Here is a 23,017-nt window from a genome sequence, read left to right on the forward strand (position 1 = left end):
ACAAAGACAGAACTCCTCCACCAGATCCTACGCTTCATTGCACAGCAGTGGAGAGGCTTGTCTCTGCTGCCTTTCCCCATCTTAGCAGTCAGCAGCAGAGACAATGACAGACATCCTCCACCAGATCCTACACTTCATCATATGGCAGTGGAGAGGCTCGTCTCTGCCGCCTCTCCCCATCTCAGCAGTCAGCAGCAGAGACGAGGACAGAACTCCTCCACCAGATCCTACACTTCATCGTATGGCAGTGGAGAGGCTCGTCTCTGCTGCCTCTCCCCATCTCAGCAGTCAGCAGCAGAGACGAGGACAGAACTCCTCCACCAGATCCTACACTTCATCGTATGGCAGTGGAGAGGCTCGTCTCTGCTGCCTCTCCCCATCTCAGCAGTCAGCAGCAGAGACGAGGACCAAACTCCCTCTACAGATTCTGCGCCTCTCTGTGCAGCCGCAGCACCTCCTTGTCTCTGCCTCCCCCGGTCTCAGCATTCAGGAGACTCAGGTAGGTGACTCCAGCCCTCCTCTGGTCCTCCTCCAGACCCTGAACTTTCTGCTTCCCAGCACTGCCTCCAGCTTCTTATTCGCAGCAGCACAAGGTAAAGGGGGTGTACTGTATTGTAAGGAAGGGTGGGGGCTCTTGACATCTGATGTAAGGGGGGTGCCCTGGGCATTTAGTCAACAACTTTGAGGGCAGCTATAACGCTGAGGCGGTCCGGGATGAAGTTGAGTTTGACACCCTGGTCTCTGTGGTCATGATTACGTTATGGTTAAACTGCACTAAAGTTCACTGAGACATATAAAAAAAATATCACCTCCAATAACAGCCGGACCACTTTTCACTTCTTCGTCTGTCAGGGGTTCTCGGTCGTCCGTCTTCCCGAAAGGATCTAAAACAAAGAGATCAGCAAACATATTCAACCATCTTGTGAGCTGTCAATCAATATACAGATGAGATGACACTAGCTGTGATTTGGGGTGCAGGTGACTGTGCGGTTTGCATGCTCCCCAATCCACTCCTTTGTGTCTGAGGAGGATCCTAGATACAATCCTAGCTGTAGGGTCCAAGATGTTGGTGTCATCGTCTAGTAAATTAAGATGACACCAATGCAGGGGCGGACTGACAATTCGAGCACTCGGTCAGTAGGGGGCCCCATGAAATGCCCCTGGTACTGTTTATAGGCTTTTTTGGGTCTGCTTTGAGTGTGGGTAAGGACACAGGGGCCCCATGATCCCCTATTGTCCGAGGGCCCCATGAGTTGTCAGTCCGCCCCTGCACCAATGTAGGGTTTATTATTGTGGTCTCTGGCACCAATGAGGGGATTATTATCGCATCTGCTGACTGACTGGCTACTGACAACAATGATGGGGGTTATTACTGTGTCCACCGACATCAAGGCTGGGTGTTATTTATTGCGGTCACTGACACCAATTATAGGGGTTTATATTGTGTTCACTGACACCAGTTAGAGGTTATTATTGCAGTCACTGACACCAATGTTGGGGGTTTGTTTTTCCACCACTGACACCAATTCTGAGGGGTTTTATTGTGTCCACTGACACAGGGGCAGACTGACAACTCATGGGGTCCCAGGGCAATAGGGGATCATGGGGCCCCTGTGTACTCACCCACACTCAAAACCACCCAAAAAAAGCCTATGAAAGGTACCGAGGGCATCTTATGGGGCCCCCTACTGACCCTGGGCCCTCAGGTAGTGCCCTAGTGCCTGAATGGTCAGTCCGCCCCTGCACCAATGCTGAGGATAAATGTGAAAAAAAAAACACCTTCCACAGTGGCACCGTGAACATTAAACCAAAAATATGTGCATATCAAATATAAAAAAACTGTCCTTATTAACATAAGTCCATCAAATCAAGTGGGTGTCACATGGAGTGCTCCAATCTTCTTGTCACTTTCCATCCCAAATCAACACCGCCAAGTGCTCGTGAGACACGATTCCCTTCTGAGTGTACACTTCCTAGACCCACATACCTAGACTACTTCACAGGGGCGGACTGACAACTCATGGGGCCCCCGGGCAATAGGGGATCATGGGGCCCCTGTGTCCTTGCCCAAACTCAAAAAAGCCTATGAAAAAGGTACCAGGGGCATCTCATGGGGCCCCCTACTGACCCTGTGCCCTCGGGCAGTGCCGAGTGTTTGAATGGTCAGTCCGCCCCTGTCCTCCCCCCTTCTCTCCGTAGTCTTCTTATACACTTATACAAAGAGCTATGCACAATGCACAAACAGTGTGCTGGTTCCTGGCAAAACGCGGACTCAGGACTGGAGCCTTCATCCCACCCAATACTCTACAAGGCCTCTGGGCTCCAGGACCCACTCTGGGATTTACAAATCCGAGAGTAAATGGAAAATCCCTTCCTTACGTTCACAGTGCACCCCCCTCCTTACCTTGTGCTGCTGCCGGGAAGAAGCTGGGGGTGAAGCTGGGAAGTTGAAAGCACAGGGTCAGGAGCAGGGGCAGACTGACAACTCATGGGGCCCCCGGGCAATAGGGGATCATGGGGCCCCTGTGTCCTTGCCCAAACTCAAAAAAGCCTATGAAAAAGGTACCAGGGGCATCTCATGGGGCCCCCTACTGACTCCGGGCCCTCGGGCAGTGCCCGAGTTTCCAAATGGTCAGTCCGCCCCTGCTACTTCATAGTCCTTGGGCTGCAGTTTGGACATCAGGACTTTAAGGGGTAAGTTCGATTTCAGGCCAAAGCTGGTCATTTTTTTGTCATACAGGACCATGGAAAAGTTATAGGCAGGTGTGAAGAAATCCTGTAAACTAAGAATGCTTTAAAAAATATATATTTTAATCATTTATTTTTATCAATTTAGAAAATACAAAGTGAACGAACAGAAGAAAAATCTAAATCAAATCAATATTTGGTGTGACTACTCTTTGGCTTTAAACCAACATCAGTTCCATTCATCAAGCTCTTTAGAAGAAGCACAAAGAAACGGGTAACTTTGAGCGTAGACGCAGTGGTCGGGTCACGTTGAGGACCATAGACTCAGTGGTCGGGTCACATTGAGGACCATAGATGCAGTAGTCGGCTCACGTTGAGGACCATAGATGCAGTGGTCAGATAATGTTGAGGACCATAGACACAGTGGTCAGATAATGTTGAGGACCATAGACGCAGTGGTCAGATAATGTTGAGGACCATAGACGCAGTGGTCAGATAATGTTGAGGACCATAGACGCAGTGGTCAGATAATGTTGAGGACCATAGATGCAGTGGTCAGATAACGCTGAGGACCATAGACGCAGTGATCATATAAGGTTGAGGGCTATAGACGCAGTGGTTGGGGCACTTTGAGGACCATAGACACAGTAGTCAGATAATGTTGAGGACCATAGACGCAGTGGTCAGATCATGTTGAGGACCATAGATGCAGTGGTCGGGTCACGTTGAGGACCATAGATGCAGTGGTCAGATAACATTGAGGACCATAGATGCAGTGGTTGGGTCACGTTGAAGACCATAAACACAGTTGTCAGATAACGCTGAGGACCATAGACACAGTTGTCAGATAACGTTGAAGACCATAAACACAGTTGTCAGATAACATTGAGGACCATAAACACAGTGGTCGGGTCACGCTGAGGACCATAGACGCAGTGGTCGGGTCACTTTGAGGACAGCAGTGATCGGCCAAGGAAACTTAATGCAGCAGAAGAAAGATGCATCATGCTTACTTCCCTCCCACATCAGAACCATCAGCACAGAACTGGTGGAAACCCTGGTGGGACCCAGGTACACAAATCTACTGTCCGGCCAGAAGTGGTCTTCATGTAAAAACTGTGGCCAAAAAGATATACCTCTGATGCGGAAACAAGGCTAAGCGACTCAACTATGCAGGAAAACATAGGAACTGGGGTGCAGAAAAATGGCAGCAGTGCTCTGGACTGAGGAGTCAAAATGTGAAATATATGGATGTAGCAGGAGGCATTTGTAGGGCGAAGGGCTGGAGAGCGTTACAATAATGAATGTCTGCAGGTAACTGTGAAGCATGGTGGAGGTTCCTTGCACGTTTGGGGCTGTATTTGTGCAAATGGAGTTGGAGATTTGGTCAAGGTCAATGGTGTCCTCAATGCTGAGAAATACAAGCAGATACTTATCCATCATGCCATACCATCAGGGAGGCGTGTGATTGGCCCCAAATATATTTTGCAGCAGGACAACCACCCAAAAACATACAGCCAATGTCATTAAAAACTGTCTTTAGTGTAAAGAAGACCAAGCAGTCCTGGAAGTGATGGTTTGGCCCTAACAGAGCCTTTCAGATTTCACCATCATGGAGTCTGTCTGGGATGACATGAAGAGACAGAAGGGTTGGAGGCAACCAACATCCACAGAAGATCAGTGCTTAGTCCTCCAAGATGTTTGGAACAACATGCATGCCAAGTTCCTTCAAAAACTGTGTGCTAGTCTACCTAGAAGAAGGCAAAGGGTGGATCACACCAAATATTGATTGGATTTGGATTTTTCTTCTCTTCATTTACTTTCCATTTTGTTAATGGATAAAAATAAACTGAACACGTCTATGTCTGAAATGTTTCCTCATTTGCAGCACCTGCCTATAACTTTTGCACAGTACTGTAGTTCTGCACATAGGCATCAAGACACCAATGGGTCACCTTCTTCCCTAATCGGAATATTCACATCTACAGTACAACTGCTTTCTGTGGATTGGCATCTCCACACACCGCCCAAATCTGATGGAAATCACACATTTTGGACCAGTCTGAGGGTACATCAGAGGTGAGGGTAATCTGGTACTTACCTGAGGATGAGTAAGTGGTGGTAATGGTGCTGAGATCGCTCTCCGTGATGGAGCTACAGTTACATTCAGACAATGGCCCGACCACTGTGACTGGGGCTGTGCTGGGGTGTCGGAGAGCTGCTTTAAGGGGAGCCACCTGGTTGTACTGGACGGATGAGAGGCAACCGACAAAACCAAAGGAATTTGCTTTGGAGACTTCTGGGTCCAGCCCGGGGTTCTCTGGAAGACAGGAAACAGTTATGAGGATTAGATATTAGACACAGAGAATATCCACCAATAAGAATTGAGAGCTTCGAGGCCCCAAAATGTTCTCCAAGTTCAAGAGATTTCAACAAAATCGTGCCACTTTGGTGAAATGCATTGGAACCAATAGGGTGGATGCGGCAGTCTCAGGATAGTAGACGAGTACGCCAGTTTTCCATTAATCACTTCAAGTCCGGACACTTTCACCCCCTTCCAGTCCAGACACTTTCACCCCCTTCCAGTCCAGACACTTTCACCCCCTTCCAGTCCAGACACTTTCACCCCCTTCCAGTCCAGACACTTTCACCCCCTTCCAGTCCGGACACTTTCACCCCCTTCCAGTCCGGACACTTTCACCCCCTTCCAGTCCGGACACTTTCACCCCCTTCCAGTCCGGACACTTTCACCCCCTTCCAGTCCGGACACTTCCCCCCCCCCCTTCCAGTCCGGACACTTTCCCCCCCTTCCAGTTCGGACACTTTCACCCCCTTCCAGTCCGGACACTTTCACCCCCTTCCAGTCCGGACACTTCCCCCCCCCCCTTCCAGTCCGGACACTTTCCCCCCCTTCCAGTTCGGACACTTTCCCCCCCTTCCAGTCCGGACACTTTCACCCCCTTCCAGTCCGGACACTTTCACCCCCTTCCAGTCCGGACACTTTCACCCCCTTCCAGTCCGGACACTTTCCCCCCCTTCCAGTCCGGATACTTTCCCCCCCTTCCAGTTCGGACACTTTCCCCCCCTTCCAGTCCGGACACTTTCACCCCCTTCCAGTCCGCACACTTTCACCCCCTTCCAGTCCGCACACTTTCACCCCCTTCCAGTTCGGACACTTTCCCCCCCTTCCAGTCCGCACACTTTCACCCCCTTCCAGTCCGCACACTTTCACCCCCTTCCAGTCCGCACACTTTCACCCCCTTCCAGTCCGCACACTTTCACCCCCTTCCAGTCCGCACACTTTCACCCCCTTCCAGTCCGGACACTTTCACCCCCTTCCAGTCCGCACACTTTCACCCCCTTCCAGTCCAGGCCAATTTTCAGCTTTCAGCGCTGTCACACTTTAAATGACAATTGCGCGGTCATGCAACACTGTACCCATATGAATTTTTTAGCATTTTTTGGGGGCAGACAAAACTTTATTTTGGTGGTATTTATTCACCACTGGGACTTTTTTTTTTTTTTTGCTATATAAATGAAAAAGTCCCAAAAAATTTTTAAAAACTGTTTTCTTAAAAATTTTGCAAATGGGGCCAGACGGATCTTTCCTCATAAATCTTGGCCAAAAATGTATTCAGTTATCTTTTTAGTAAAAAAAAAAAATAACCCAAATTAGTTTATAACCAAAAAATTATAATTTTTCAAAATTTTCTTTTTACTTTTTTTTTTTTTTTTTTTTATATTATTCTTTATGGGTTTTTTTTTACATACTGTCACCCTAGCAGTACAGTATCACCATAGTGACACTGTACTACTTGTGGGGGGTGATGAAGATTGAGATTCGTGCAGCCATTGAGAACTACTGTGTGAGCTGTGATTGGTCACAGCTTGTCACATGGTACAAGGCTGTTGTGAATAGTCCTGTACCATGTGATCTCTGTGATCATTCACAAATTTCACACGTAGTAAGTAATGATGTCAGGAAGTTACATCTCCTAGATTGTAAGCTCCAAGGAGCAGGGCCCTCGAACCCCTCGTGTATCGCATTGTATTGTTACTGTACTGTCTCGTGTACTGTCTCCCTTTATAATGTAAAGCGCTGAGCAAACCGTTGGCGCTATATAAATACTGTATAATAATAATAATATTACTCTTCATGTGATCACTGATTGGCTAATCAGTGTGTGAGGTCCCATACAGCGATCAAAGTTCCACTGCGTCCGGAGGACACAGCGGGCACTGGATCGCGGTGCTGCGCGCTCCCAGGGAGACCGCAAAAGCAGGGGTCAGGGAGGCCGTTTATAAACGTCAACCTGCTCCTGCACTGCTCCCGTCCGGTCGCTTATATACATGGGCCAGACGGAAAGTGGTTAAAGCAGAACTCCGGGGTTCCCCTCGGTCCTGCACAGGTGTACCGGCTCCTCCCCTTCAGTCATGCAAAGGTGTATCAGCTCCTCCCCTCCAGTCTTGCACAGGTGTACCAGCTCCTCCCCTTCAGTCTTGCACAGGTGTATCAGCTCCTCCCCTTCAGTCTTGCACAGGTGTACCGGCTCCTCCCCTTCAGTCCTGCACAGGTGTATCAGCTCCTCCCCTCAAATCTTGCACAGGTGTACCGGCTCCTCCCCTTCAGTCTTGCACAGGTGTATCAGCCCCTCCCCTTCAGTCCTGCACAGGTGTATCAGCTCCTCCCCTCCAATCTTGCACAGGTGTACTGGCCCCTCCCCTTCAGTCCTGCACAGGTGTATCAGCTCCTCCCTTGCAATCTTGCACAGGTGTATTGGCCCCTCCCCTTCAGTCCTGCACAGGTGAACCGGCTCCTCTCCTGGACTGAAATGGCTTACTCTGATTTCACTGCACACTGTGAAATTCTCACCATGTGCATTAGAAGTCAGACAGAGCTCCGCCTCATTTCCTGGCTGGTGGACGTCCAGAATCATCTAGCACTTTCCTCAGACTGACTGTCCCTGGCCCCGCCCCTTTCACTCATTGGATTTCAGTTCTTTCAATCATGGAGACTCATAGCATGTAAATGAGGTGGGTGGGAGGAACCGGGGAAGGCAAAATACACTTCAACTTTAAGCCCCGCCCACATAACTATCACACAAAAATAAATTGAAGATACCTTAGATATAAAATATAACAGGATGAAATGTGTTAGACATTCTGTATAATGCAAGTGACATATTCCCACAAACACGGAGCATTGTTGGAACATTTCCAAGCAAGAAAATGACATATTTCAGCAATTTCTTTTTTTCTGATGATCACACAGACATTTAATATTCCTTATTGAAATTCTAATTTAATCAAAGAAAATGAAATATGTATATCAGACTTACAAGACGGCACCATCAGAGAACTTGAGTAAAAAAATAATAATTTGCAATTCACTGTATTGTTAGATCCGCGCGCCTTTCATGACATATGTCATCCAAATTCCTCATCGTCTTGTAATTGGCTTTGCAGCGTCGGGGACCTTTGCTTAATCTCAATGAAAATATTTCAGATGCAGAGATTCAGCCTGTAGAGAAATCGTTGTCAACCAGGGTTCCTCCTAGAGGTTGCTGGAGCTGTGGCTAAATGACCTGTAGCACCCTCTAGGTGAAGCTAGATAGGTTTTTTGTTAGATAGAGGCTGGGTAGCAGCCTGGGATGAGTCAGTCTGGGAGTGAGGTAGAATGAGTTCACCTCGATACAGGCTGGGAGGCTCTACAGGTCAGGGCTTCTGGAGCTCTCTCACCCTTCCAGAAACTCAAAGAACTTTCTGGAAGAGGGACAGAGGAGGAGAGGAGGCCCAGATCTGCATGTTTGAGGGACCTTCGCAGGAGGCTAGGCAAGGTGACCAAGGACAATCCTTAAGGCTGGGACGCTCTACAGGTCAGAGCTTCTGGAACCCTCTCACCCTTCTAGAAACTCAAAGAACTTTCTGGAAGAGGGGCAGAGGAGGAGAGGAGGCCCAGATCTGCATGTCTGAGGGACCTTAGCAGGAGGCTGGGCAAGGTGAACAAGGACAGCCCTTAAGGCTGGGAAGCTCTACAGGTCAGTGCTTTTGAAGCCCTCTCACCCTTCCAGAAAAAAAAAGAACTTTCTGGAAGAGGGGCAGAAAAGGAGAGGAGGCCCAGATCTGCATGTTTGAGGGACCTTTGCACAAGGCTCGGCATGGTTACCAGGCACAACCCTTAAGGCTGGGAGGCTCTACAGGTCAGAGCTTCTGGAGCCATCTTGCCCTTCCAGAAACTCAAAGAACTTTCTGGAAGAGGGGCAGAGGAGGAGAGGAGGCCCAGATCTGCATGTTTTAGGGCCTTTGGCAGGAGGCTGGGCATGGTGACCAAGGACAACCCTTAAGGCTGAGAGGCTCTACAGGTCAGGGCTTCTGGAGCCCTCTCACCCTTCCAGAAACTCAGAGAACTTTCTGGAAGAGGGGCAGAGGAGGAGAGGAGGCCCAGATCTGCATGTTTGAGGGACCTTGGCAGGAGGCTGGGCATGGTGACCAAGGACAACCCTTAAATGTGCCAGAGCTAGGGTTGCCACCTCATTCCTTTAAACCCGAACACATATTAACTACACAGGTTCTGAGGCTATTTTAATGCAGATAAGGCGCTAAGTGGATTTAATTACCACCTTAATCAGCCCCAGAACCTGTGAAATTAATATGTGTTTGGGTTTAAAGGGATGAGGTGGCAACCCTAGTCAGAGCCTGGGGAGCAGTGTGCAGTGTCAGGTGGAAGATGGACTGAGATGAAGGCTTTAGTGTGGATCTTGGAGGGGGCCCCAAGCTGGTTACTAGACAGAAGGATCTCCACCTTGTCCACCGTCTCCAAAGAGAGGACAACCTGTCTGCTGGGAAGGGGCCAGCCCAGCCCAGCGTAAGGCCTGAAAGCAGCTACCAACCCACCACACTGACAGAACAGGACAGCATGAGTACTCCTACACCCCCTGGGCCAGATAAAGGACTACTTCAGTGTTAGATCTTGGAGTCCCTTGCCCAGGGATACCCTCAGTGCAGCTGGGTGAAGAGTAGGAGCCATCTGAGGTCTGACGAGGTACGTCAAAGGGACATTAGTGCTCCTGAAAGAGACTATGCTCTAAACAACATGAAAGCATAGATCCATCCTGCCGTGTATCAACGGTTCAGGCTGGTGGTGATAGTGTCATGGTGAGGTGGATCCATCCTGCATTGTATCAATGGTTCAGGCTGGTGGTGATGGTGTCATGGTGAGGTGGATCCATCCTGCCTTGTATCAACAGTTCAGGCTCGTGGTGGTGTCATGGTGAGGTGGAGCCATCCTGCCTTGTATCAATGGTTCAGGCTGGTGGTGGGGGTGTCATGGTGAGGTGGATCCATCCTGCCTTGTATCAATGGTTCAGGCTGGTGGTGGTGGTGTCTTGGTGAGGTGGATCCATCCTGCCTTGTATCAACAGTTCAGGCTTGTGGTGGTGTCATGGTGAGGTGGATCCATCCTGCCTTGTATCAATGGTTCAGGCTGGTGGTGGGGGTGTCATGGTGAGGTGGATCCATCCTGCCTTGTATCAATAGTTCAGGCTGGTGGTGATGGTGTCATGGTGAGGTGGATCCATTCTGCCTTGTATCAATGGTTCAGGCTGGTGGAGGTGTAAGGTGTGGGGGAGATTTTCTTGGCACTAGCAAGGCAGTGGTGTATGTAGGTTTTGTGCTGCCCTAGGCAACACAAAAATCACACCCCCTCCCCCTTTTCCCATGGAGAGAGCCTGACACCGACCAATGCCACTCCTGTGGAGGAGAGAGCTTGAGACATTGACCAACAACACCCCTGCCCCTCCCCCCCCCCCCACACTCAAGACAGCCTTCCACTACCATTGCCCCCCCACATCGCCTTCCCCACCCAGCGAGAGAGAGAAAGACAAGCGCCTTCACAGTTTCGGCAGCCTCTCTCGGATCCCAGCTGATCCCCATGCCGCGTGTGTCCGTTCTTCAGTCCCTTCTTCCAGGAAGCAGCGCTGCCCCCCTGAAATGTGCCGCCCTAGGCAAATGCCTTGTTTGCCTTGTGGTAAATACGCCCCTGTAGCAAGGTAGACCTAATAAAGTGAGTGTATAAATCCAGTATAACAAAAACAAAAATAAAACAAAGCATAAAAATAAATCAATAATAATAAAAAAAAGTGAACGTTTGTGTCAGTGTGACTTTTTTTCCCCCTTGCGCAGTAAGTAAATAAGCCCCATTCTTATTGATACAGACAATTCATTCCTACAAACGTCTGGCGATATTTTTCAATTGTTTTCCCTTTTTTCCCCCCAGTTCCTTGCTCTCTGAACACTGCACCTGCCTGACAGTACAATTTGTTTCACAAGGCTATTGTTATTTCAGAGATCGACCTCCGAATTGCAGCGCAGAATAATGGATTGCCTGCAGACATCCTGTAGCAGAAACAATTCCTCCTAATAAGGCCGGCAGAGCGGGAGATGCGCGCCGATAGCGGCTGGCTAAGAAATCCAACGCGGAGAGCCAAGGCGAGCGTCTGCCGAGACGCTGCCTTCCAATGCGGAGGGCGTGATGTGCGTGCTGACTGTGTTCCAGCCAGGGGCGACATATGGCGCCCCCTCTCCACGCAGGTCATCGGAACGGATTGTCGCTCTTGTTTGTGAGGGAAAGTGCCCAAGTGGCGGCATTAGTCATTCGTGCTTTCTGGCGCACATGGAATTAAAATATATTTGAAACACATTTTTAAAATATTCTTCCCAAATATATTGCCATATATTTGAAATGCTCCAATTTTGGCCGTATTCAATATATTTAAAATATATATATATATATATATATATATATATATATACTGCATGTTGAAATAGGTTTTTATTACAAAAGATATGAAAAATAATTTTTTAAATACATTTCAAATGTACTGCATGCAGGGGCGGACTGACCATTTGGAAACTCGGGCACTGCCCGAGGGCCCGGGGTCAGTAGGGGGCCCCATGAGATGCCCCTGGTACCTTTTTCATAGGCTTATCCCCTATTGCCCGGCGGCCCCGTGAGTTGTCAGTCCGCCCCTGACTGCATGTCTTTAAAAATACAAATCTACATTTTTGGAATGTATATATACATATATATACCGTATTTTCCGGCGTATAAGACGACCCCCTACTTTTCCTTTTAAAATATAGTGTTTGAGCTATACTCGCCGTATAAGACTACCCCTCTTCCAACGCACACCAAATAAAAATGAAAAAACATCAGATTTGATTTCAATATGGTATGCTATTTCAGTATGGTATTCCAATGATGGGGCACTATTCCTCCCACTGACACCAATGATGGGGCACTATTCCTCCCACTGACACCAATGATGGGGCGCAATTCCTGCCACTGATACCAATGATGGAGCACTATTCCTCCCACTGACACCAATGATGGGGCACTATTCCTCCCACTGATACGGCACTATTCCTCCCACTGACACCAATGATGGGGCACAATTCCTCCCACTGACACCAATGATGGGGCACAATTCCTCGCTCTGACACCAATGATGGGACACTATTCCTCCCACTGACACCAATGATGGTGCCCCATCATAAGTGTCAGTGTGTGAGGAATAGTGTCCCATCATTAGTGTCAGTGGGAGGAATAGTGCCCCATCATTAGTCAGTGGGAGGAATAGTTCCCCATCATTGGTGTCAGTGGGAGGAATAGTGTCCCATCATTAGTGTCAGTGGGAGGAATAGTGCTCCATCATTGGTGTCAGTGGGAGGAATAGCGCCCCATCATTGGTGTCAGTGGGAGGAATAGCGCCCCATCATTGGTGTCAGTGGGAGGAATAGCGCCCCATCATTGGTGTCAGTGGGAGGAATTGTGCCCCATCATTGGTGTCAGTGGGAGGAATCGTGCCCCATCATTGGTATCAGTGGAAGGAATAGTGCCCCATCATTGGTGTCAGTGGGAGGAATAGCGCCCCATCGTTGGTATCAGTGGCGGGAAAAGTGCCCCATCATTGTTGTCAGTGGGGGGGGAATAGTGCCCCATCGTTGGTGTCAGTGGGGAGGAAGAATAGTGTCCCATCGTTGGTGTCAGTGGGGGAGGAATAGTGCCCCATCATTGGTGTCAGTGGGGGGGGGGGGATAGTGCCCCATCATTGGTGTCAGTGTGTGAGGAATAGTGCCCCATCACTGGTGTCAGTGGGGAGAATCGTGCCCCATCATTGGTGTCAGTGGGAGGAATAGTGCCCCATCATTGGTATCAGTGGGAGGAATAGCGCCCCATCATTGGTGTCAGTGGGAGGAATAGCGCCCCATCATTGGTATCAGTGGCAGGAATTGCGCCCCATCATTGGTGTCAGTAGGAGGAATAGCGCCCCATCATTGGTATCAGTGGCAGGAATTGCGCCCCATCATTGGTGTCAGTGGGAGGAATAGCGCCCCATCATTGGTGTCAGTGGGAGGAATAGCGCCCCATCAGTGGTATCAGTGGGAGGAATAGTGCTCCATCATTGGTATCAGTGGCAGGAATTGCGCCCCATCATTGGTGTCAGTGGGAGGAATAGTGCTCCATCATTGGTGTCAGTGGGAGGAATTGCGCCCCATCATTGGTATCAGTGGCAGGAATTGCGCCCCATCATTGGTATCAGTGGCAGGAATTGTGCCCCATCATTGGTGTCAGTGGGAGGAATAGTGCTCCATCATTGGTGTCAGTGGGAGGAATAGTGCCCCATCATTGGTATTAGTGGCGGGAAAAGTGCCCGATCATTGGTATCAGTGGGAGGAATAGTGCCCCATCATTGGTGTCAGTGGGGGGGGGGGGAATAGTGCCCCATCGTTGGTGTCAGTGGGGAGGAGGAATAGTGCCCCATCGTTGGTGTCAGTGGGGGAGGAATAGTGCCCCATCATTGGTGTCAGTGGGGGGGGGAATAGTGCCCCATCATTGGTGTCAGTGGGGGGGGGAATAGTGCCCCATCATTGGTGTCAGTGGGGAGGAGGAATAGTGCCCCATCATTGGTGTCAGTGGGGGGGGGAATAGTGCCCCATTGTTGGTGTCAGTGGGGAGGAGGAATAGTGCCTCATTGGTGTCATTGGGGAGGAGGAATAGTGCCCCATCATTGGTGTCATTGGGGAGGAGGAATAGTGCCCCATCGTTGGTGTCATTGGGGGAGAGGAATAGTGCCCCATCATTGGTGTCATTGGGGAGGAGGAATAGTGCCCCATCGTTGGTGTCATTGGGGAGGAGGAATAGTGCCCCATCGTTGGTGTCAGTGGGGGAGAGGAATAGTGCCGAGTGTCACAGCATGGTGCTGCTGCACACTTACTGGCCACTCCCTCACTCAATTTTCGCGGGGCTGCTCGGCTCCACCTCCTCGCCGGTGATTGGTCGCCTGTGTGCCTTTCCAGTGCTGGCGCCCAATCACCGGTGAGGAGGCGGAGCCGAGCGGCCGCGCGACCATCGAGCGGCCGAACTGAAAGAAGGAGCAGCCGCGCTTCCTGGACCGGATCGTCGTGGGACTGGGACCGGAGCCAGGTAATGTACAGCAGCCCCTCTACCCGCCCCTGTACTTAGTGTCCCTTCCGCCACTGTGCCGCCCCTCGAAAAAGTGCTGCCCTGACACCGGCTCGCCGTATACCGGCGTATAAGACGACCCCCGACTTTTCAGAAGATTTTCATGGGCTAAAAAGTCGTCTTATACGCCGGAAATTACGGTATATAAATACTGCTGCATGTTGAAATGCGTTCTTTTTATGTATTACAAAATATATGAAGAATATTTTAGAAAATATATATTTTTTAAATACATTCTTCAGATTTTTTTTAACATATAAAAAAGTAATTTTAACATATATTTTTACATATATTTGTAAATGCATTCCAAAAATGTAGATTTGTTTTTTCAAAAACATATAGTATAATTGAAATGTATTTTTAAAAATCTTTTTCAGATATTTTGTAATAAAAACACATTTCAATATACAGTATATATATGTCAATGGGAGGAATAGTGCCCCATCATTGGTGTCAGTGAGAGAAATAGTGCCCCATCATTGGTATCAGTGGGAGGAATAGTGCCCCGTCATTGGTGTCAGTGGGAGGAATGTGGTGTCAGTGGGAGGAGTAGTGCCCCATCATTGGTGTCAGTGGGAGGAATAGTGCCACATTTTTATTTAATTGGGAAAAGCAGTGTCCCACCAAAAGAGTCAATGGGAGGACTTGTGCCCATTGTTTGGGTCCATGGGGGAATAGTGCCCCATCACTGGTGTCAGTGGCAGGAATAGAGTCCCATCATTGGTGTCAGTGGGAGGAATAGTGCCCCATCATTGGTGTCAGTAGGAGGAATGTGGTGTCAGTGGGAGGAGTAGTGCCCCATCATTGGTGTCAGTGGAAGGAATAGTGCCTCTTCACTGGTGTCAGTGGGAGGAATAGTGCCCCATCATTGGTGTCAGTGGGAGGAATAGTGCCCCATCATTGGTATCAGTGGGAGGAATAGTGCCCCATCATTGGTGTCAATGGAAGGAATAGTGCCCATCATTGGTGTCAGTGGGAGGAATAGTGTCCCATCATTAGTGTAGAATGGGAGGTGCTCACATATATATCTTTATATACAATATAATATAATAGATCGCCGGCTTCCTTGCTCACCTTCACTTGGTGTGCATCAAAAAACAAACAGTGAATTCATGTGATGCTGCGCTCTATCAATCATGCAACATCAGAAACATAAAAAACTACATCCCCCAGAGGAAGCCACGAGTCCCTGTGGCGTAACGCGTAGGGGAGGGGCAGTGACGTCATCACGCATCCACACTGAGACACGGCGAGTATTGACAGTGTGCGCAGGCACACCAACGAGGCTGACCTCACCGCAGTCGGCGGTTTTATATACATATACAAAGCGCATCTTTGCCTTTTTACATGTGAGTGCATTACCAACGCACATTAAAGTCTTACACCCCAGATAAGACACTATGCATCTTCTCTTCTTTTACATATATTCCACTCGAGGAGGATGTGATCAAGTAGCCAGCTGAGGAAGGAAAGGATTCCGTTTATTACACTGACCTACGGTGCAGCTTCTATTGTACACCACATCTTAATTACCGCAAAGGAGAGTATACTGAACTCAATGGTGTATTGCATTTATTGGGAGACTGACAACATATTGCATAAAGGATTTTTCCTATAAAGTTTAAGATCACCACCAGATTATCAACTAAAGAACGTATTGTATAATAGTGTCTAGATTTAATGCATTGTAATGATCGATATAAGGGATATATATACACACACATATGGTGCACAACTGTTTTTATAGATTAGTTTATGTTTCTGATGTTGCATGATTGATAGAGTGCGGCAACACATGAATTCAGTGCCCCATCATTGGTGTCAGTGGGAGGAATAGTGCCCCATCATTGGTATCAGTGGGAGGAATAGTGCCCCATCATTGGTGTCAGTGGGAGGAATAGTGCCCCATCATTGGTATCAGTGGGAGGAATAGTGCCCCATCATTGGTATCAGTGGGAGGAATAGTGCCCCATCATTGGTGTCAGTGGGGGGAATAGTGCCCCATCATTGGTATCAGTGGGAGGAATAGTGCCCCATCATTGGTGTCAGTGGGGGGAATAGTGCCCCATCATTGGTGTCAGTGGGAGGAATAGTGCTCCATCACTGGTGTCAGTGGGAGGAATAGTGCCCCATCATTGGTGTCATCGGGAGGAATAGTGCTCCATCACTGGTGTCAGTGGGAGGAATAGTGCCCCATCATTGGTGTCAGTGGGAGGAATAGTACCCCATCATTGGTATCAGTGGGAGGAATAGTGCCCCATCATTGGTGTCAGTGGGAGGAATAGTGTCCCATCATTGGTGTCAGTGGGAGGAATAGCGCCCCATCATTGGTGTCAGTGGGAGGAATAGCGCTCCAAGGGCTTGATAAAGACAAGCCAAGTGCAGCATATGAGCCGTGGGCTGCAGTAGGGGACCATTGGCTTAGACCAGCAATGGGCAAACTACGGCCCGGCAGACCTTTTAATCCGGCCCGCGGAGCTAGGCTCCTCTCACAGTCCGCCCTGAAGACCGGTGTAGCATGAAAATCTGTCTCCTATGAGGATCTGTCCCCCTCGACGTATCTGTGCATGTGCCGGAGATCGCCGATCGGCTGCTAATGCCTGAAACTGGCACATGCGCAGATACATCGAGGGGGACAGATCCTCATAGGAGACAGATTTTCATGCTATACCGGAACGGCGCCGGAATACGGCGAGAGGAACGCGCGGAGCAAAGGTAAGTGAATTGACACAGGGGGGACTTGGGGACTTAATATGGGGGATGAATTACTATAGGGGGGATGAATTACTATAGGGGGGATGAATTACTATATGGGGGATGAATTACTATGGGGGATGAATTACTATGGGGGATGAATTACTATATGGGGGATTAATTACTATATGGGGGATGAATTACTATATGGGGGATGAATTACTATGGGGGATGAATTACTATATGGGGGATGAATTACTATGGGGGATGAATTACTATATGGGGGATTAATTACTATGGGGGATGAATTACTATATGGGGGATGAATTACTATATGGGGGATGAATTACTATGTGGGGGGATGAATTACTATGGGGGATGAATTACTATGGGGGATGAATTACTATAGGGGGGATGAATTACTATGGGGGATGAATTACTATGGGGGATGAATTACTATGGGGGATGGATTACTATATGGGGGATGGATTACTATGGGGGATGAATTACTATGGGGGATGAATTACTATGCTTACTATGGGGGAATATTACTATACTTACTATGGATGACACATACACATCATTCATCTACTCTTGGTCCGGCCCCCGGGTCCAATATATGAACCCATTGCGGCCCTCAAGTCAAAAAGTTTGCCCACCCCTGGCTTAGACTGTCCATTTGAGACCAGTTCATAGACTGATTTGGTCATTGGCATGCTTTATAATCTTTAAGAAACAAATATTAAACACATCCTAATATTCTTTCTATAAAATTGTAATGTGAAGAAGAAGCTGAATTCCCCCTTACAGAACGCAACTCTAGGATGGCGCTCGGCGTTTCTATCTGCGGCATTCAGCAGGACTGACAACCACAGGAGCAAAAAATGAGGCCATGAGGCCAGGAGGCGACGAGCCCGGCTGGAGATCCAGCATGATAAAACATTGATGGGGATGGCAAAGAGAAGGAAGAGAATGAAGTTGTGTGCTCCAGGGAGAAGGAAAGAGATAACAAGACAAACTTCTTACTTCTCTTCTGTTTATATGAGAGAAGAAGTGATCTATGGGAAATATAGAGACACCAAAATAATACGAAATGTGCATTAGAATCATATCTGTCAGTGCTTGAAATGAATATCCGAGGAGCAGAAAGTATCTAATATTCATTGGTATCATCCTATCCATCTATATCAGTATCTATTCCTCTATCTATCTATCTATCTATCTATCTATTCTGCTCCAAAAAAATTAAAGGAACACTTTGAAGACATGAGATCTCAATGAGGAGGAATCTTCTCCTGGATCTCTATACTGACATGGACGGGGTGATGTGCTAGGAACGTAAGGATGTCCCATCATTTGATGGAAATGATCGACCTACAGAGGACTGAATTCATAGACACCCCGAAAATCAAAGTGAAAAATGATGCAGCAGGTGAGTCCATTTTGCTGAAATTTCATTTCAGCAACTCAGAATGGTCCTCAGTAGTTTGTAAGGGCCCCACGTGCTTGTATGCATGCCTGACAACATCGGGGGAGGCTCCTAATGAGACCATGGATGGTATCCTGGGGGATTTCCTCCCAGATCTGGACCAGGGCATCACTGAGCTCCTGGACAGTCTGAGGTGCAACCTGGCGGCATCGGATAGACCGAAACATGACATCCCAGAGGTCTTCTATTGGATTTAGGACAGGAGAGCGTGGCGGCCATTCAATGGTATCAATTCCTTTATCCTCCAGGAACTGCCTGCATACTCTCCCCACATGAGGCCGAGCATTGTCATGTACCAGGAGGAACCCAGGACCCACTGCACCAGGAAGAACCCAGGACCCACTGCACCAGGAAGAACCCAGGACCCACTGCACCAGGAGGAACCCAGGACCCACTGCACCAACCCACTGACAATGGGTCCAAGGATTTCATCCCGATACCTAATGGCAGTCAGGGTGCCATTGTCTAGCCTGTAGAGGTCTGTGCGTCCCTCCATAGATATGCCTCCCCAGACCATCACTGACCCCCCACCAAAACGGTCATGGTGAACCATGTTACAGGAAGCAGAACGTTCTCCACGGCTTCTCCAGACCCTTTCATGTCTGTCACATGTACTCAGGGTGAACCTGCTCTCATCTGTGAAAAGCACAGGGTGCCAGTGGTGGACCTGCCAATTCTGGTGTTCAATGGCAAATGCCAATCCAGCTCTATGGTGCCGGGCAGTGAGCACAGGGCCCGCTAGAGGACGTCGAGCCCTCAGGCCTCCCTCATGAAGTCTGTTTCTGATTGTTTGGTCAGAGACATTCACACCAGTGGCCTGCTGGAGGTCATTTTGTAGGGCTCTGGCAGGGCTCATCCTGTTCCTCCTTGTACAAGGGAGCAGACACCGGTCCTGCTGATGGGTTAAGGAACTTCTACGGCCCTGTCCAGCTCTCCTAGAGGAACTGCCTGTCTCCTGGAATCTCCTCTATGCTCTTGAGACTGTGCTGGGAGACACAGCAAACCTTCTGGCAATGGCAGGTATTGATGTGCCATCCTGGAGGAGTTGGACTGCCTCTGCAACCTCTGTAGGGTCCAGGTATAGCCTCATGCTACCAGTAGTGACACTGACCCTACCCAAATGCAAAACGAGTGAAAAACAGTCAGAAATAGATTAGTAGAGAAAAAAATGTCAGTGGCCTCCACCTGTAAAACCATTCCTGTTTTGGGGGTCATCTCATTGTTGCTCATCTAGTGCACCTGTTGTTAATTTAATTAACACCAAAGCAGCTGAAACTGATTAACAACCCCCTCTGCTACTTACCTGACCAGATCCATATCCCAGGAGTTTCATTGAGTTGATGCTAGGCTCGGATTAACAAGTCTTCATTTCATTTTTTTGAGCAGTCTGTCTGTCTATCTATCTATCTATCTATCTATCTATCTATCTATCTATCTATGGCTTTATTTCCCAGAGAATAAATGAAGGAACCCCTTGTCTCCACCCCCTACCCACCTCTGAGGAGCACCGTCCCTTTGTTCCATACCCCTACCCACCTCCCAGTGGCACCCCTTTTCAGAGAATACAGAACCAAGTATTGTTTTATGGTGCTAAGTCATTTGTATGGAAATTGTTAATAATAACAAGAAAAGTAGTAAAATAGATCCCTTTCAGCCAGCAACAATAGACCCCCTCCAGCTGGCTATATCTATATGTTTTTCAATAAATACGCACGATGAGAGTGCGCCCTTGTTTGCTTTTGTTCATCAGGAGGTGCTGGAACTGCGTTCCCCTGCGTTCTTACTTAAAAAAATCTCTCTCTCTCTATATATATATATATATATATATACACACACACACATATATATATATATATATATACACACACACACACACACACATATATATATATATACACACACACACACACATATATATATATATATATATATATATATATACACACACACACATATATATATATATATATACACACACACACATATATATATATATATATATATATATATATACACACACACACACACACATATATATATATACACACACACACACACATATATATATATATATATATATATATATATACACACACACACACACACATATATATATATACACACACACACACACATATATATATATATATATATACACACACACACACACACATATATATATATATATATATACACACACACACACACATATATATATATATATATACACACACACATATATATATATATATATATACACACACACACACACACACACACACACACATATATATATATAGCTGCCAAGCTACCATTGAATAGAACAGTTTGCCATTTTCTCTTTTTTTTTCACAGAAAGGATGCGGTCTCCCGTCTGTCGTTGGCTGTTCTGTGAGTCATGATCAGGTGCGATAATTAACTTCAACAGATGGTAAATTAATAGCCTTTGCCATAATTAAGTTTTTAGTGTTCGGTAAACAAAAACCTGCAAATCCTCTCATTTGTCTGTTTATTTCTAACTTTATGCCCCTAACTAACAAAACAGAACTCTACACTCCTTTAACTCACAATTAAAATTCTGTATGGAAATGTGGGTGAAGAGGTTTAAAAATGTACCCGTAGCTGTAAACCTGGCGGCCGCTGCTGATTACAGATGGCAAAACAAATCCATGTGATCAACATGGCGGGGCTGACATGGCAATCACATGGCTTTGTTTCTATACAGGTGAAACTCAAAAATTTGAATATGGTGCAAAAGTTCATTTATTTCAGTAATGCAATGTAAAAGGTGAAACTAATATATGAGACTCATTCCATGCAAAGCAAGATAGTTCCAGCCGTGATTTGTCATCATTGTGATGATTATGGCTTACAGCTCATGAAAACCCCAAATCCACAATCTCAGAAAATGAGAATATTGTGAAAAGGTGGAATATTCTCGGCTCAAAGTGTCCAACTCTAATCAGCTAATTAAGCCATAACACCTGCAAATGGTTCCTGAGCCTTTAAATAGTCTCTCAGTCTGGTTCAGTAGAAATCACAATCATGGGAAAGACTGCTGACCTGACACCATCACTGACACCCTCCATAAGGAGGGAAAGCCTCAAAAGGTATTTGCAAAAGAAGTTGGATGTTCCCAAAGTGCTGTATCAAAGCACATTAATAAAAAGTTATGTGGAAGGGAAAAGTGTGGAAGAAAAAGGTGCACAAGCAGCAGGGATGACCGCAGCCTGGAGAGGATTGTCAGGAAAAGGCCATTCAAAAGTGTTGGGGACTTTCACAAGGAGTGGACTGAGGCTGGAGTCAGTGCATCAAGAGCCACCACACACAGACGGATCCTGGACATGGGCTTCAAATGTCATATTCCTCTTGTCAAGCCACTCCTGAGCAACAACATCAGAAGCGTCTTACCTGGGCTAAAGAAAAACAGACCTGGTCTGTTGCTCAGTGGTCCAAAGTCCTCTTTTCTGATGAGAGCAACTTTTACATCTCATTTGGAAACCAAGGATCCCGAGTATGGAGGAGGAAAGAAGGGGCCCAAGGACCCCGAGTATGGAGGAAGAATGGAGAGGCCCAAGGACCCCGAGTATGGAGGAAGAATGGAGAGGCCCAAGGACCCCGAGTATGGAGGAAGAATGGAGAGGCCCAAGGACCCCGAGCATGGAGGAAGAATGGAGAGGCCCAAGGACCCCGAGCATGGAGGAAGAATGGAGAGGCCCAAGGACCCCGAGCATGGAGGAAGAATGGAGAGGCCCAAGGACCCCGAGTATGGAGGAAGAATGGAGAGGCCCAAGGACCCCGAGTATGGAGGAAGAATGGAGAGGCTCAAGGACCCCGAGTATGGAGGAAGAATGGAGAGGCACACACTGCAAGATGCTGGAAGTCCAGTGTGAAGTTTCCACAGTCTGTGTTGATTTGGGGAGCCATGTCATCTGCTGGTGTTGGTCCACTGTGCTTCATTAAGTCCAGGGTCAACGCAGCCGTCTACCAGGAGATTTTGGAGCACTTCATGCTTCCTTCCACAGATGAGCTTTATGGGGATGCTGACTTCATTTTCCAGCAGGACTTGGCACCACCCACACTGCCAAAAGCACCAAAACCTGGTTCAATGACCGTGGGATTACTGTGCTTGATTGGCCAGCAAACTCGCCTGACCTGAACCCCATAAAGAATCTATGGGGCATTGCCAAGAGAAAGATGAGAGACATGAGACCGAACAATGCAGAAGAGCTGAAGGCCGCTATTGAAGCATCCTGGTCTTACATAACACCTCAGCAGTGCCACAGGCTGATAGCTTCCATGCCACGCCGCATTGAGGCAGTAATTGCTGCAAAAGGGGCCCCAACCAAGTACTGAGTACATATGCATGCTTCTACTTTTCAGAGGTCCGATACTGTTCTATGTACAATCCGTGTTTTATTGATTGCATGGAATATTCTCATTTTCTGAGATTGTGGATTTGGGGTTTTCATGAGCTGTAAGCCATAATCATCACAATGATGACAAATCACGGCTTGAACTATCTTGCTTTGCATTTAATGAGTCTATCTCATGTATTAGTTTCACCTTTTAAGTTGCTGCACTGAAATAAATGAACTTTTGCACAATATTTTAATTTTTCG

General features: G+C 47.7%; 1 protein-coding gene across 1 annotated transcript in view; it reads right to left on the reverse strand.

Moving 5' to 3' along the window:
- LOC149462256 (contactin-associated protein-like 5) overlaps positions 1 to 23,017 on the reverse strand; it is a 577,382-nt gene that overhangs the window by 15,677 nt on the left and 538,688 nt on the right. Inside the window, exons 22-23 of the mRNA XM_089677193.1 lie at positions 4,790 to 5,008; positions 810 to 884 (exon numbers count right to left, since the gene is read on the reverse strand). Of these exons, the coding sequence (XP_089533319.1) occupies positions 810 to 884; positions 4,790 to 5,008 (294 nt within the window). The remainder of the gene's footprint in view (positions 1 to 809; positions 885 to 4,789; positions 5,009 to 23,017) is intronic.

The sequence above is a fragment of the Staurois parvus genome, unplaced genomic scaffold (assembly GCF_062004578.1).
Source record: "Staurois parvus isolate SC_StPar_1 unplaced genomic scaffold, SC_StPar_1.0 ptg000179l, whole genome shotgun sequence".
In the NCBI taxonomy this organism is placed as follows: domain Eukaryota; kingdom Metazoa; phylum Chordata; class Amphibia; order Anura; family Ranidae; genus Staurois; species Staurois parvus.